This window comes from Phocoena phocoena, chromosome 15, assembly GCF_963924675.1.
Source record: "Phocoena phocoena chromosome 15, mPhoPho1.1, whole genome shotgun sequence".
Lineage (NCBI taxonomy): Eukaryota > Metazoa > Chordata > Mammalia > Artiodactyla > Phocoenidae > Phocoena > Phocoena phocoena.
In genome coordinates, this window is record NC_089233.1 from 9,994,695 (window position 1) to 10,010,251 (window position 15,557).

A 15,557-nucleotide genomic window follows, 5' to 3' on the forward strand; every position below is an offset into this window, starting at 1 on the left:
AACCACTGCGCCACCAGGGAAGCCCTGTTGCTACTTGCCAGATGAGGAAATCCAGTGGTTGCCTAAGGTCACGAGCTAATAACAGAGCCAAGATTTGAAACCAGGCAGTCAGACTTCAGAGAGTGTGGTCTTAACTCCTGGCAACAGGGCTGCACCTCAGAGCCTGGGAAAGACCACTGGGTGTACGGCCGAGGCCCCATGGGGCCCCAGTGATTGTGCCTCACCCCCCTCCCCATGTTCTCATGTTTCCTGATCCTAGTTTCGCCCACAAGCAGACCAGACTCAGAGGTGATGGCTGCCGGGACCGTCCCACCCCAGCCTAGGCTAGGACAGCCGCTGCCCACAGCCATCCTTGGGGAGGTCCCTGGTGACCCCAGGCCTGGCCACCCCCTCTCCAGGCGGTGGGTGTGTGACGGTGGTGGCAGGAGCCTGGATCTGTCAGGAAGGAGTCCTGTGACCCGCCCGCAGCCTGCCAACAGGCCCACTTGGCTGGAGATGCAGGCTAGCAGGATGTATGGGCTTCCTCCTCCACACCGGGGCTCGCCAGGACTCGGCCAGGGGCCAGCTGAGGACAGTGGCCATGATTCACATCACAGGAGACCAGCTCTGTCCTGGGCACCTCCGAGCCCCCCGACACAAGCGTGTTCAGCCCTCCCCCCTGCATGGAGCTGGAGGGCTGGGGCTCAAGCAGGAACACAGGCAGGGCCTCTTCACCTGGGGTTCAGGTTCAACCTCCCAGCAACTGCGTCACTCCTTTGGCCTCACCACCCGAGGGGTTGCCTCTGAGTACACAGAGGACCAGCGCCTCTCTCCCCTCCAGCCCCCGCCAGAGGCTAACCTGGCCTATTTCATTCAAAAACTAGTCCTCTAAGAAAAATGGAACCCCCTTCCTCCAAATTAAGTAAAAACAAAGAGGTGGGGGAGAAGCCAGGAGCAGCTGTGGGGAAACGTGGGCATCCTCTCAGAGGCCCGACACTGAGCTGGGAGGATCCAGTGGTAACGCGCGTCGTGGGCCTGACAGTCTGCACATGGGACGTGCTTGGTCCACTCAGCAGCTGTGATTATTCTTGGTATTACGGAAAAAGGCCCCTAAACTCCCACCACACTCCAGAGGCATTCAGGACACCTCCCGGTGCCACCAGCGTCCCTCAGGCAACTCAGGTCCCGCTTTCCTGACGTTTAACTGCTGCCCCAGTTTGCTGCCTGGGACTGACCTGTGTACTCTTCGTGCTGGCTGCCCTGTGATGTGGTGTCACCCCTGCCTGTCAGCTGCAGCCTGGTTTGGGGGTGCTGTCCCCGGCAGATCAGACAGGACATAGGGGAGGGGAAATTTTCCATGTCCCCTAACGTGTGTTGAGCACCCACGGGATGCCTGCAGCCCCAACGTGCAGATAAATCTGTGTCCCACGGGGCCTTGGGTGGCATGGGTGTCACCTCCTCTGGGAAGCCCTCCTTGATCCCTGGCTGGGTTGGGGTCGTCCCCACCCCCACCCCATGTTTCCACGAGCCATGCACTGACAGTTATCAAGCCCAGTGGGTCACCGAGTGTTCCCCACTGTCCCCTGCCTCGTCGGGGGCTGTGTTCTGTACTCTGCTAAACGCCCAAGGGCAGCACTGCATCCAGATGGGACGGTGCTCGTGAAATATTCGTCCAAGACGAATACTATGTCAAGACAGTGAGCTGAAATGCTGAGAGGTGACATGGCGTGGCCCTTTGAGGCCTGGCGTGGCCTCTCAAAAGGCGAGGGCAATGTGCCGCCCAGGCCTGCCCTGTCTTTATCTCTCTCCACCCACTGGCAGTGGTGCAGCAGGAACCTGCAGGGGGAGGTGGGGTTGGTGAATGAGTCCTGCGCGCCCAGAGAGGTGCACAGGTGACGGCCATGTCCAGCAATTACGGGGACCTGAGCTGGTGGGCTTGCTTTGAGGTGCTTTTAATCCAGAAGGCTTTTTGTCATGTACCGACTGAGTCCGGCCCTGCCCTGGGCTTGAGAGGAGACAGGCGTGGAACTATGAGCTGATGGAACAAGAGATTTAGAGGAAACACCTTAAAGATCAACCCTTCTTTCTACAGATGGGAGACTGAGACTTCAGGAAACCCAGAGTGCATGGTAGCGTGAAAGACGAGGACTTTTGAGTCAGAGTATTCCTGGCACTTAGCGGCTGTGTGACCTTGGGCAGGTTACTTAACCTCTCTGAACCTTTGTGTCCTCGGCTGTGGTGAGCAGTGACCATGACCGCATCTGGGAAAGCTGCCAGCAGAGCATCCAAGCGCTCGTTGGGTGAATCCAGGCTGATCTTTCCCTGGCCTGTGTGGTGCTGCCGTGCCTGTGAAGAATGCCGGCCACCAGAGCAATCCCTGGTGGCAGGGGGTTAGCTAGATAAAGAGTGTCCTCCACCTCTCTGCAGGCTCTTAAGTGGCCCTGGGGCCCAGCGCTCGGTCCTAGTTGTTTGCTGAGCTGGAGGAGGGTCACGTTGATTCTCGCCACATCCGGGGTCCTGAAAACCATTTGGAAGGGCCATGTTGGGGCGTATGGGAAGATGGAGGGCTCCAGGGGGTGCTGAGTTTGGGGTCTTGGTGTGGCCGAGGGGAGCACAGGAGGGAGGGTGTTATCTGGGATGCCTGACATTTGCAGTGTCTCGTGGGCGCCCAGGTGGCTGGTAGGCCGTGGTTGAAGAGAGAGATTCAGGAATTCTGAGATACGGCAGATCTAGGTTCCAGAGTCAGGAGCGCTGGCAAGAACAGGACCAGACCAGGGACAGCGGGTAAAGGGGGAGGAGGCACCAGGCAGTGCGGGAAGCTCGCTGCCCTGAGGGGCGGCCCTGGACTGGGAATGGAGGCCCCTCCCTGGCGCTGGTGCAGGGAGAGGGCTGGGCCTGCTGGACGGGGCGTGAAGGGCAGGCGGGGGCAGCAGACAGTCTGAGTGGCACAGAGCCCTTGGCTTCCTAAATGGAAGTTCTGTGAGATTTTCCAGATTAACACAGGAGCTGTTTTTCTTCACAGACCCATTCTGTCTGCTCTGCCCCTCACCTCCCAGGCCCTGGCTCCCTGCCGGCTCCCCACCCCAGAGGCCCAGCCCCGTGGTTACTGTGCGAGGGTGCCCGGGCCCTTCCTGGAACTCCAGCTCCCTCCCCAGCCCAGGGCACGAGCCCCACAGCCCGGACCTTCGCCATGCCAGCCACTCCCACCCAGCCCGGCCCTGTCCCTGGGGGGCTCCACTGACCCCCCCCACCCCCGCTCTTCTAGGCCAAGGAGAGGAGTGAGGGGAGCACGGGGTCCAAGCAGAAAGTGCCCGTGGAGGGCTGCCCTGGACGCTAGGCCGGAAGGGTGTGCAGCCCCTACACCCCCAAAGCACGCCTGTCTCCCTGGTCACAGGCCTGGGGCTCTTGGTCTGCAAGGCAACCAGGGTGAGTTCTGAGAGCCCAGCTCAGTCAGGCCGGCACACACTGCTGGACCCATCACTGCCCCCTCCCCGGCACCGGCCCAGGCTTTAGCCGCATCCAGCACATTGTGACCTTTCTCCCTTCAGTGCCCACACATGGGCCAGTCCTACATCTGCTGTCTTTTCCCACCCGCACCCCACTCATCACAGACCCCTACCTGCCTTCCAAGAGACCACTTGAACATCCTGCTCTCCCAGGGGGCCTCCCCAGACTTGCACGGACGGGGTAGGCACCCCGATTCATGCCCCACGTCTCCTCGGAGGTGTCCCCCGTCGCATTTCTGGGTGCCGCCCCTGCCAGGCTGTGAGTTCCTGGGAGGAGGCTCACGGCCTCCCTCTCCTCGGGGTGCTCCATGCCTGACATGGGGCCTGTACGGGGGGAAGGTGTTCAGAGAATGTGGGGCGGGTGGATGGATGTACAGACAGACGGCTGAGGCCAGGAACAGGCTGCAGGGGAGTGGGCGGGCCCTGGAGAGTCTGCGCCAGCAGGTGAAGGTCTGGGCCGCCATGGGGGAGAAGGAGTAGGTCCGGTGGCCGAGACCATGCCGACCCTCACGCCCCCTCGTCTTCCTCTTGTAGATGAAGATGATGCCAACAGACTTGGGGAGAAGGTGATCCTCCGGGAGCAGGTGAAGGAGCTCTTCAACGAGAAATACGGTCAGTGCGTGGCGGGGGAGGGCAGGGCCTGGGGGGCAGCCTTCCTTGGAGGCACCCCTCCCTCTGCAGCCAGCCTGGCCTCCAGTTGCCCCCAGCTGGCCTGTCCGCTCCCTGGAGACATAGTTGCCCTGTCCGAGACTGATGGGAGCTGATCCCTCTTTCTCCCCATCCAAGAAAGGAGAAAAAACCCTGATCTGTGGTGCACACAGTGGGGATGGCTATGGTCAGCATTTCTGTTTCTCTAGGGCTGGGCTGTGTGGCAGAGGCCGTGCCCCACGGCCAAGTGCTTGTTCACGCAGACGCTTGTCTGCCCAACACACACTCAGCCCTGAGATTCCAGAGGAAGGCATCTGATCCCGCCGTCCAGGGGCTCAGTGTCGGGAGGGAACTGGCCGTGGAATATATAAAAGGTGCCAGGTCCTGTGCAGAAGGCATCCAGGTGCCAGGGCGGAACCCAGGATGGTGCAGTTGATAATACGGTTACCACTGAGGGAGCATTTTCTGGATTACTGGGTGCCAGGCTGCACTAGGTGCTCTATATACATTCTGTTTGTGATGAATTTAGTAGTATTGGCTCCACTTTGTATTGTAGCAGAGAAAGACAGTAAAAAAAAAGAATGTCAGAGAGTGACAGAGGAAAACAGGAAAATGCAGAAGTGTGAGACGGTGAGACGGGGTAGCCGTGGCCTGTCTGGATCGGTGAACCAGAAACCTCCTTGGGGACTTCCCTGGTGGCACAGTGGTTAAGAATCCACCTGCCAGTGTAGGGGACACGGGTTCAAGCCCTGGTCCGGGAAGATCCCACATGCCGTGGAGCAACTAAGCCCGTGCGCCACAACTACTGAGCCTGCGCTCTAGAGCCCGTGAGCCACAACTCCTGAGCCCGCGTGCCACAGCTGCTGAGCCTGAGTGCCACAACTACTGAAGCCCGCGCGCCTAGAGCCCATGCTCCGCAAAAAGAGAAGCCACTGCGATGAGAAGCCCGCGCACCGCAACGAAGAGTAGCCCCCGCTCGCCGCAACTAGAGAAAGCCCGCGCGCAGCAATGAAGACCCAACGCAGCCAAAAATAAAATTAATTAATTGAAAAAAAAAGAAAGAAAGAAAGCTCCTTGGAAGAAGGGATGTTTTAGCCAGAACTTGAACGTCAGGAGGGGACAGACATTAGAAGGAAGCTTGCCAGGCAGAGGGAACAGCTCGGTGACTGGGGAGCAGCGAGAAGTCAGGAGGGCCTGGAGTGGGAAGATGTCCTGATGACGGGGTGGGGAGAGGTGGGCAGGCCAGGACTCCGAGTTGGGGTTTCATTTTGAGAGTAACAGGAAGCAGCTCTGCTGGTGGTTTGTGGTGTCTTTTTCACTTTTTATTTTGGAATCAGTTTTCAAACATATACAAAAGCAGAGAGAATGACAAAATGACCCACCATGTAACTCAAACCTGGCTTCTGTGCTTACCAACATTTTGCCAATCTTAGTTCATCTCTTTCCACAGGCACACTTTGATAGGTTTAATACTTTGAAACAAATCTAAGACATCCCGTCATTTCAGCCACAAATACCTAAGTAAGGACTTTTACATTTTCTAACACAATTGGAGTGGATTTTTAGCAGCATCAGGTCCTCATTTGTCAGGTCCAGGCGTGCACACTTAACAAATCATTGCACTGGGCATGTGTGAAAGTACCTGTTTCATTGCCAGTGTTGGATATTGAACTTTTTTTTTTTTTGGGTGAGGCTTGAGGCATGCGGGATCTTAGTTCCCTGACCAGGGATCAAACCCATGCCCCCTTCAGTGGTAGCATGGAGTCTGACCACTGAACTGCCAGGGAATTCGATGGATTTTTTTTTTTAATTTTATTGAAGTATAGTTGATTTACAATGTTGTATTATTTCTGCTATACAGCAAAGTGACTCAGTTATATATATTCTTTTTTATATTCTTTTCCATTCTGGTTTATCACAGGGTATTGAATATAGTTCCCTGTGCTATACAGTAGGACCTTGTTGTTTATTCATCCTGTATATACTAGTTTGTATTTGCTAATCCCAAACTCCCATTCTTTCCCACCACCACCCCTCCTGGATTTTTAGTTTTGCTAATTGGATTTTAAAAAAAGTGGTGTGTGTGTTGACTTATAAACTCTCAGTGGTGCAGTGGCTACTGAGTGGGGCTGTGCTGGGTCCCAGCCGTTCCCCACAGAGCTTGGCTTTGACAGGGGACATCTTCCCTGACTCCCTGTGCCCTCTAGGTGAGGCCCTGGGCCTGAACCGGCCTGTGCTCGTCCCTTACAAACTGATTCGGGACAGCCCAGATGCTGTCGAGGTCACAGGCCTGCCCGATGACATCCCTTTCCGGAACCCCAACACATATGACATACACCGGCTGGAGAAGATCCTGAAGGCCCGGGAGCACGTCCGCATGGTCATCATCAACCAGCTCCAGTGAGTGCCCCCAGCACCTGCGTCAGGGTGGGCAGGGTGGTGGGGACCATGGGAGAGGGTGCTGCTTGGATCTGGGAGGGGAACCCCCAAAGCAGGCCCAGCCAGGAGTCAGTGAGAGAGACGGAGAGAAAAGGAGAGAGAGGGACCTTTCACTTGCACAGAATCCAGGAGATGGACTAGCTTAACACTCTCATCTTAAAGATCAGGAAACTCGGGAGGAAAGGGACAGTGTAAGTCACAGTGGGTCAGCTGGGCTCTAGACCCAGGTAGCTTAGTCGATTCGGGCTGCTGTAACAAAATACCACAGACTGGGTAGCTTAAACAAAAGAAGTTTATTTCTCACCATTCTGGAGGCTGGGAAGTCCAAGATCAAGGTGCCAGCAGATTTGGCATCTGGTGAGGCTCTTCCTGGTTCACAGATGGCCCTCTTTTCGCTGTGTCCTCACATGGTGGAAGGGACAAGGGAGCAATCTGGGGCCTCTAATAAGGGCACTAATCCTGTTCTCGAGGGCTCCACCCTCCTGACCTAATTACCTCCCAAAGACCCCACCAACAAATACCATCACATTGGGGATTAGGTTTCAACATTTAAATTTTTGGGGAAACTAGCATTCAGTCTGTAGCCCCGGATGTCCTGATTACAACCCCTTTCAACTGAAACACAAGGCCTCAGCATTCATGGGTGTTTGTTTACTTTTTGGATTTTAATTAAATTTGATTTTTTTTTTTTTTTTTTTACTATTCCCCTCATGTTTACCCATTTTACTGTATTTAGAAAATAACAGTAATTCAGTACCCCCACCCCCCAGAGACAACCGCTGTCTGTATTTTACTATATATCCTTATAGGGTTTTTAAAAAAATATTGTAGTTTATTTGATTATTTTCTGATTTAGAAACAATACACACAGCAAACTTGGGAAAATACAAAAAGTAGAAAAAACGAGGAAGATAACCCATAACACTCCTATTCAGAGTTAACACTGGTGGTGCTTTTTTTTTTTTATATAATATTTATTTATTTATTTATTGGCTGCACCGGGTCTTTGTTGCGGCATGCAGGATCTTTAGTTGTGGCATGTGGGATCTAGTTCCCTGACCAGGGATTGAACCCGGGTCCCTTGCATCAGGAGCACAGTCTTAACCGCTGGACCACCAGGGAAGTCCCTGATGGTGCATTTCTTTCTTAGTTTTTCCTCTACCCATATTTTCTTTTCAATTTTATACTCCATGTTTTAAAATTAAAATAGTATTTGCATGTGTCAAAAAAATCAAATTATTCAGAGGGGTCTCAAATGAAAAGTAGAGGTTTCCCTTCCTTCCCAACTACATTCCACTCCCTGAAGTAACTTCTGGAAAATAGGAGAAAATGCCCACCCCACACCCTGTAGGCATACTTTCCACAGAGAACCACCAAAGACATTCTGGGGTTTTCCTTCAACGTTTCCACTTCTCTTTTAATGCCTGTTAGATGTATATTTTGAAAAATGAAACTGAGATCAAACAGTATTTATCTGTAGACAGTAAGTAAAACTTGCTGTTTCCTCTCTGGCTATCTTGCGTGTATTTGACCATTATCCATTTCCATGATAACTCCCTTTAACGACTGTTTAGATGGACCATAATGTCCTCTACTGATGGACATTTAGGTTACGTCTAATTTGTGGGGGCTGGTTCATATAATAACACTGCAAGTAAAATAATCAATAAAATAAAAAGTAAAAGATATATTAAGATATACTACCGTCTCAACTATCCATTTACATAAATCTAGGCACACACTTTTGATTACTTGGTCAGACGACACCCTTGCTCTCTAGAGGAAACCAGGTCCCGAGACTGGCGAACACACGCCTGCTCTGGGCGGGGATGCTGACCGTTTTCATCCAGGTCTTACCTGGCTAATGTTCCAGCAGTGGCGGCATCTCATCTCATGTCATCTCATGAGAGATGTCGCCCAGACTCAGGGAGCAGGTCAGAAGGAGGAGGGGAAACCTCATTTTCTAACTGCCACCTCATCTTTCTCTTTTTCAGACCTTTTGCAGAAATCTGCAATGATGCCAAGGTGCCAGGTAAGTCAGAGGCTAAAGAGGCCATCCTTGGGAAATCCCTGGCAGTCCAGTGTTTAGGGCTCTGAGCTTCCACTACAGGAGGCACGGGTTCAATCCCTGGTCAGGGAACTGAGATCCCACAAGCCACGTGGTGTGGCTGGAAACAAACCAAAAAAAAAAGGCCACCCTTCTGCCTCTCAGGGACCAGAGTCTATGGACAGATCTGGGCCAAGTGGCACGCAATAGAGGGAAGTGTAGTCCCCTTGCCTAGTACCTCCCCAGGGAGCCTGAGACCTCCCTCTGCAGTGCCAGTATCCCCAGGTGCTGGAAGGACAGGAAGCCTGCAGGCACCCTTCAGAGAGGCCCTGCCACAGAGGGCCAGATCGGCTAGAGAGGATCAGCTAGAGAGGGTGTCAGATCTGCTAGAGAGGATGAGGGACAGGCTGGAACCAGCAAGAGGGGGCGTCAGGTAGGATGGCGGAAGTCACCTGGGGAGGGGAGGAGGGGTGACGTGGGGTCGGCAGGGGTGAGGCAGGCGGGCGCTGCCCGAGACTGGCTGGGCCCCCTAGATTCTGCCTGCATTTGCAGGGCAGCACCTGCACCAGACCCTGGTCTTCTGGAACCTTTCAGGGCGCAAGAACCTGGGAAACTCTGGGATTCTGATTAAGCAGGTGTGCCATAGAGCTCGAGAGGATGGAGCCCTGGGGATTGGGAGGTGCACCTCTGATTAAGAAACACCCATCTCGTCCCACCTCTCATGGTACCTCTGGGAAACTGAGGCCCAGGGAGGGGAAGGGACTTGCCAAGGCCATATAGCGAGTTGGTGGCCGCCTAGAACCTGATGTCCAGACCATCCATCTGAACCACAGGCCACCGTGGACTGCAGGCCCCAGCGTGGCTGCTTAATGGGGACAGTGATGGAATTCAGCGAGGTGGCCCCACCCCAGCCTGAGACCCAAGATGGTCCAACTCCAGATGGTCCCAGTTCCCCTGGGACACCACAGCCTGGGGTGGCACAGGCAACCAGCAGGCCCGTGTGCTGATGCCACGGGCATGGCACTAGGCACTCATGGTAGGGAGGTGACTAGGTTTGGGAGCTGCTCCCAAGTCAAAGGCAGACACGCAGAAGGCTCCACGGAGGCCTCAGGGAGGAGAGTTTGGGACAAATGATCAGAGACTGGATGCTGTCACTTACATCCACCACCACCCCTGCCATGGCCATCTTTAGGGTCCACAGCCCTGGGCCAGCACCTCTGACTTGTTTGCATGTGGAGCCTCCTACAAAAATTCCTCCTCCCTGGCTCACAACCTGGGCTCCTCCTGCCTCCAGAGTCTCCTATTTCCCGGGGTCTTTATACCACATCCCAGATGCCAGGCTCTGGTTTTGCTTCAGCAGCTGAACAAACAATTGCCCCCTGGGCCCAGCCTGCCCTCATGCTGTGTCATTAAGACACTTCTGGTGGGCTGTGTCAGTAACCTGTCCATCCACTCAGTCAAGCCCAGTCCCCACCTGTGCATCACACAGCAGCAAATCGTTTTTTTTTTTTTGGCCTTGAGAATTCGGGGATCTTAGTTCCCCGACCAGGGATGGAACCCGGTCCCCTGCGGTGGAAGTGCAGAGTCCTAACCACTGGACCACCAGGGAATTCCCCAATATACAGCTGCAAATCTTTTTGATAAGTCTTAACGTATTCACATGAATTGAATTCAGCAGCAACACGACCCCTGCTAGTCCTGCTGTGTGCTGGGCTTGGTACTAGGCTCTTTCATACACATAATCTCCTTTGAGTCTCATATCACAGTTGTCCCCTTTTGGCTCAGAGAGGTTAATCAGTTTACCAGGGTCACACAGCTAGTAGGTGGCAGCAGTGGAGTTTGAACTTAGGACTTCTGGCTCTAAACCAGGGTTTCTTTCCATTGGGACACTGCCTGTCTACTAGTACCTGTGACCTGTCATCATTCACAGCAAATCAGATCTGGGTCATCACACATCAGGGTAACAGTAGCAACAATACTGATACCAATTCTCGGTTTCTGACTATTTACTGGGGACCAGGCACATTAGCTCATGTGACTCTCCCAGCAAGCCTGCAGGATCTTATATTTTACTTGTGACAAAATGAAGGCTCGTTGGCCACTAAGTGACTCCCCTTAAGACTTAAGTCTGTGTGGCTCAGAGTCTGGGAGTTCTGGGAAGGCCGGGAGCCCACAGGCTACATGGTCTGGGGAGGGTATAAGGAAACCTCCTGGGGAGACCCACCTGGGGGAGGAGGCTCTATTGTTAGCAAAGCAGACAGGTGAGCGGGAGCAGGAAGGTGGGAGAGTGGGGCGTGGGGCTGCTTAGGGAAGGAGGCCGGAGAGATGGGCCTCAGCCGCTGGTGGGCCGGGAGCCTTGAGTGCTGAGAGGGGGACTTCAAACCTGAGAGCACGGCCTTCTCCGTGGGGGGTTAGGAGGCCAAGACACAGTGAACCTGGCACCCGGCGTCAGCAACCCTTTCTCCCACCAGCCAAAGACAGCAGCATCCCCAAGCGCAAGAGAAAGCGGGTCTCCGAAGGGAATTCCATCTCGTCTTCCTCCTCCTCTAACCCGGAGTCAGTGGCATCCACCAACCAGATCTCACTCGTGGTAAAGTTGCACAGACCTGGACCCGACTGCTCTTCTCTCTGGCTTTCAGCCGGCACTCGGGCAGGCTCGTCTACTCCGGAGCATGGGTCTGGGGTGCGGGGAGATGCTGGGCACTGAGTAGAGTCTGCAGACACATCTGCCTGCCCTACCCATGAGACAGTCCACCGCCCTCTCATCAGGTGCCCACAGGCGCCCGGGGAAGGAGTTCACACCCCCACTGTGCAGATGGGCAAGCTGAGGCCGAGGAGAGGGAAGGGACCTGACCACCCGCTCGGCAGGACCTCAAGCAGACTCCTGGGTTCCCGGGGCAATCAGATGCTAGACTCATCTCTGTGCTCACATCACATGCTCTGAGCCACAGCCCTGTGAGGTGTTCCCTGCGGTTATGTAGACAAGGAAAACCAGGGTCAGAGGCTGCATGACTCTGTGGCCTCATGGCTGGTCAGTGGTGGATGGAGACCCCACCTCCAAAGCTCCACCTGTTCTGCCATATGGCTGGATTTTTCTCTCCCACCCACGAGGAAAACCTCATTAAGGGCACACACTTGAGGGTTCTTCTGATTTCAAAATATTAGCTTTGAAATCCCGAGTCCAAATGGGGAGAATATTGGAAGACAGTTGAAAATGACTTTAGGATTTGTTTATCCTGGGACCCCTTCCTGCCCCGAAGCTCAGGCTTTGCCTCTGTTCCTGCCAGGGTGCTCACAGAGGGTCCCTAGCCCCTCGCGCCACCCAGAGAGACAGGACAGCTGCTTTGGAGCCTGAGGCCTGGAGGGGGCTGAGTTGATGGTGGTGACCAGCAGTTCTGAGCCAATCCCCAATTCCCTCCCCACATGTCTGCTCACATGGTTAGCCCCCGGGACACAGGTGGGAATAGGTCAGAAGGCTCCAGCCCAGGCCCCATGGCCACTGGTGAACTGCGTGACCTTAGACAGATCCCGTCCCGTCTTTGGGCATTCCATGGCCTCAAAATAAATAGCATCTGAGGAAGCCCTTCAGAAAGCAGCGCTGAGTGTTCTGGTGTGCTCTCCACGTCACCCGGAGTCCTAACCCGGGCTCTCTGTCCCCCTCTTTCTAGCAATGGCCAATGTACATGGTGGACTATACCGGCCTGAACGTGCAGCTCCCGGGACCTCTGAATTACTAGACCTCAGTGCCGAATCAGGACCTCACTCAGAAAGACTAAAGGAAATGTAATTTATGTACAAAGTGTATATTCGGATATGTATCGATGCCTTTTAGTTTTTCCAATGATTTTTACACTATATTCCTGCCGGCAAGGCCTTTTTAAATAAGTAAAAAAAAAAAAAAAAAAAAAAAAAAAAACCATTGTCTTTGTTCCTGTTGCGTGTTCTCTCTTGGAATTTGTGGCTGCAGCTGTCACTGGAACGAGGTCAGGAAACCCAGCTCAGGTGGCCTGCCCGGGCCCTCCGTCCTTGCCAAAGCAGAGGCGGTGGCCCTGACCGCGGGGCCCTGGGTACAGACTTCACTCACTTGGCTGCTGCTGGGGTCACATGACCTCAGGATGCGGCAGCACGGAAGGCAAAGTGCTAGGCTGACATCCTTGGCCTCAGGGAGCGTTCAGTGTGGTAAGGGGCCGGCTTGCCCTTGCCCCAGTAACTCAGGTGAAGTCAGAAAAGTCAAGTATGGGGACTTCCCTGGTGGCACAGCGATTAAGATTCCGAGCTCCCAATGCAGGGGGCCTGGGTTTGATCCCTGGTCCAGGAACTAGGTCCCACATGCCGCAACTAAGGAGCCCACATGCCGCAACAAAGGAGCCAGTGAGCTGCAACTAAGGAGCCGGCCTGCCACAGCTAAGACCTGATGCAACCAAATAAATAAATATATATATATTTTTTTAAGTCAAGTATGATAAGCAAGTATGGAATCTCCATAGCTGGAGGGAAGGCATCTTGGCGAAGGGGCTTTGGGTTGGGCCTGGAGGGCTGGAGTGGGTTTTTTTGTGTGTGTTTTTCTTTAACATCTTTATTGGAGTATAATTGCTTTGCAATGGTGTGTTAGTTTCTGCTGTACAACAAAATGAACAGCTATACATATACATACATCCCCATATCTCCCCCCTCTTGCATCTCCCTCCCACCCTCCCACCCTCCCTATCCCACCCCTCTAGGTGGTCACAAAGCACGGAGCTCATCTCCCTGTGCCATGCGGCTGCTTCCCACTAGCTAGCTATTTACATTTGGTAGCATATATATGTCCATGCCACTCTCACTTCATCCCAGCTTACCTTCCCTCTCCCCGTGTCCTCAAGTCCATTCTCTACGTCTGCATCTTTATTCCTGTCCTGCCCCTAGGTTCTTCAGAACCATTTTTTTTTTTAAGATTCCATATATATGTGTTAGCATACGGTATTTGTTTTTCTCTTAAAAATATGGAATGCTTCACAAATTTGTGTGTCATCCTTGCACAGGGGCCATGCTAATCTCTGTATCGTTCCAATTTTAGTGTATGTGCTGCCGAAGCCAGCACCTGGGGTGGGTTTTTGATAGAGTTCTGGGTACTGAAGCAGAGTGATGGGTCACAGCTGCTTCTCAGAAAGACCTCTTTGGTGGCAGGTGGAAAGGTGAAGGAAAGGATGAGACCGGCCCGGAGGCAGAAAGACAGGTCAAAAGGGCCTGGCGGTAGTCCAGGCCTGGCACCCAGTGGCCGCTCATTCAGTCCTGGTGGGGAAGGCAGGGCGCCCTTACCTAGCGCAGAATCAGGAAATGGTCCTAGAAGCACGTTAGGAGTTGGTGGGACAAAGCAGGGAGGGCTGGCGCAGGACGGTGGGACAAAGCGGGGGAGAGCCGCACGTGCAAAGGCAGGGAGGCCCGGAATGAGAACCTGGAAGTTCCAGGAACAAGGAGTCGCTGGAGCAGTCGAATCAAGGAGAGCGGCTGGAAGTGTGACGGATAGGTGGGTGTGTTCCTAGCAGCCTGCTGCCTGCACATGGTGCTGTGATCGAGAGGTGGGCGGGGGCAGAAATGCAGCCTGGGTTCTGCTGGTCCAGCCTTGCACGTTGCATCCTGTTCTCCCTGGCCCTGGTGGAAGACCTTGTGGGCCGGGTAAAGGTGATGGGGTATGGTGGTGAGAGCCACAGCACGGAGTACCAGGGGAGAACCAAGACCAGATCTGCATTTTGGAAGGGTCCACTTCCAGCAGCCAGGAAACTTCAGAGGAGAGAGAAGCTGGAGGCCATGTGGGAGGCTCTTGTAGTTGTTCCAGCGAGAGCTGGCAGGGGTTTGAGCCAGGTGGAGAATAACAGGGAGGGCAGCCAACAGGACTTGGAGGTCAATTGGATGCAAGTGCTGGGGCGTAGAGGAGGCAGGGTGACAACGGGGTCCAGCCAGGGTCCAGCAGGAAGCCTGCAGCTTGGAGGAACTGAGTCCTGAATCAGCTAAGTACACGATCCAAACGGTTCAGGAGCTTCTGCCAGCCCTCTGGGTTAGCCTGGTGCCCAGAGCTGGGAGGGAAGGCCCTGTCCCAGCCTTCCAGACTCTGCTTCCTCCTAGAAAGACGCAAGAAGCCAGAACCACGAGCTGGGTATGCCCCACCCAAACTTGTCCTCTTTCTGCCACAGCCAGTGGCCCCAGGACCTGCCAGGGCTCTCCACTCCATCCTCAGGCCCCTGGCCCTGGGCCCAGCTGGCCTTGTAATCTCCAGGATCAGGGGGAGGGGCGACCCCCTCTACTGACCACCTCCCCCAAGGCATAAACTGCCTAGGAGATCAAGGACATCGTTGCAGCTGCCACCTTGCCTTCAAGCCCCCTTCTCTTGCCACCCAGCCTTCCCCCATCTCATCCTATCTCTCCCTGGATTAAAAAACCCCACTGCTTTCCCTCCCCCGCAGCACTGAGTGCCAACTTCTTGGCGCTCCCGGCCTGTCCCCCTCCCCTGCCTCTCATCCCACCGATCTGTCCCCTTTCTTCTCCACGTCAGCCACAGAGCAGTGAGCGGCTGCAGCCTTGGCACCGGCCTCCTCGCGGCCTGGCCGGCCTGGGACTCGGGTCCACCTGGCGCCCCCGCACCCCAGCTGGCGCCTCCCGGTTGTCTAGACCGACCAGGGTCGCCCCGCCCCCGGGCTCAGATCTGCGGCCAGAGCCGGAAGTGGCTCCGGCCCCGGGCGGGCGGGGCTCCGCGTGCCCGAGACGGTGCCGCCGCCGACTGCGCGGAGAGGCGGGGAGCCCCGGGGAAGGGCGCTGGAACCCCGGAACACCAGCGCTGCGGACTGCAGAGTCTCTGCATCTGTCATCTTTCGGACGTGTGCAAATAGGTAGGTTGGTGCAGCAAACCTTCGCGCCTTGTTGCCGGACTTCATTTCATAAAAGCATAAGGCGGACCCCCTCCC

The 15,557-nt window shown here is 54.8% G+C and overlaps 1 protein-coding gene and 1 non-coding gene across 3 annotated transcripts in view; one reads left to right on the forward strand and one right to left on the reverse strand.

The window, feature by feature from the left end:
- The window catches only part of GTF2IRD1 (GTF2I repeat domain containing 1), a 77,020-nt gene extending 64,664 nt beyond the window's left edge, over positions 1-12,356 (forward strand). For both annotated transcript variants that reach the window (XM_065891914.1, XM_065891915.1), the window contains exons 22-26: positions 4,020-4,097; positions 6,341-6,533; positions 8,567-8,604; positions 11,091-11,209; positions 12,288-12,356. In XM_065891914.1, the coding sequence (XP_065747986.1) occupies positions 4,020-4,097; positions 6,341-6,533; positions 8,567-8,604; positions 11,091-11,209; positions 12,288-12,356 (497 nt within the window). The remainder of the gene's footprint in view (positions 1-4,019; positions 4,098-6,340; positions 6,534-8,566; positions 8,605-11,090; positions 11,210-12,287) is intronic.
- A 1,239-nt stretch (positions 12,357-13,595) lies between these two features.
- On the reverse strand, positions 13,596-13,699 carry LOC136135790 (U6 spliceosomal RNA). Its single transcript, XR_010656631.1, has one exon. It is a non-coding gene; the product is annotated as a U6 spliceosomal RNA (small nuclear RNA).
- Between the last annotated feature and the right edge of the window lie 1,858 nt (positions 13,700-15,557).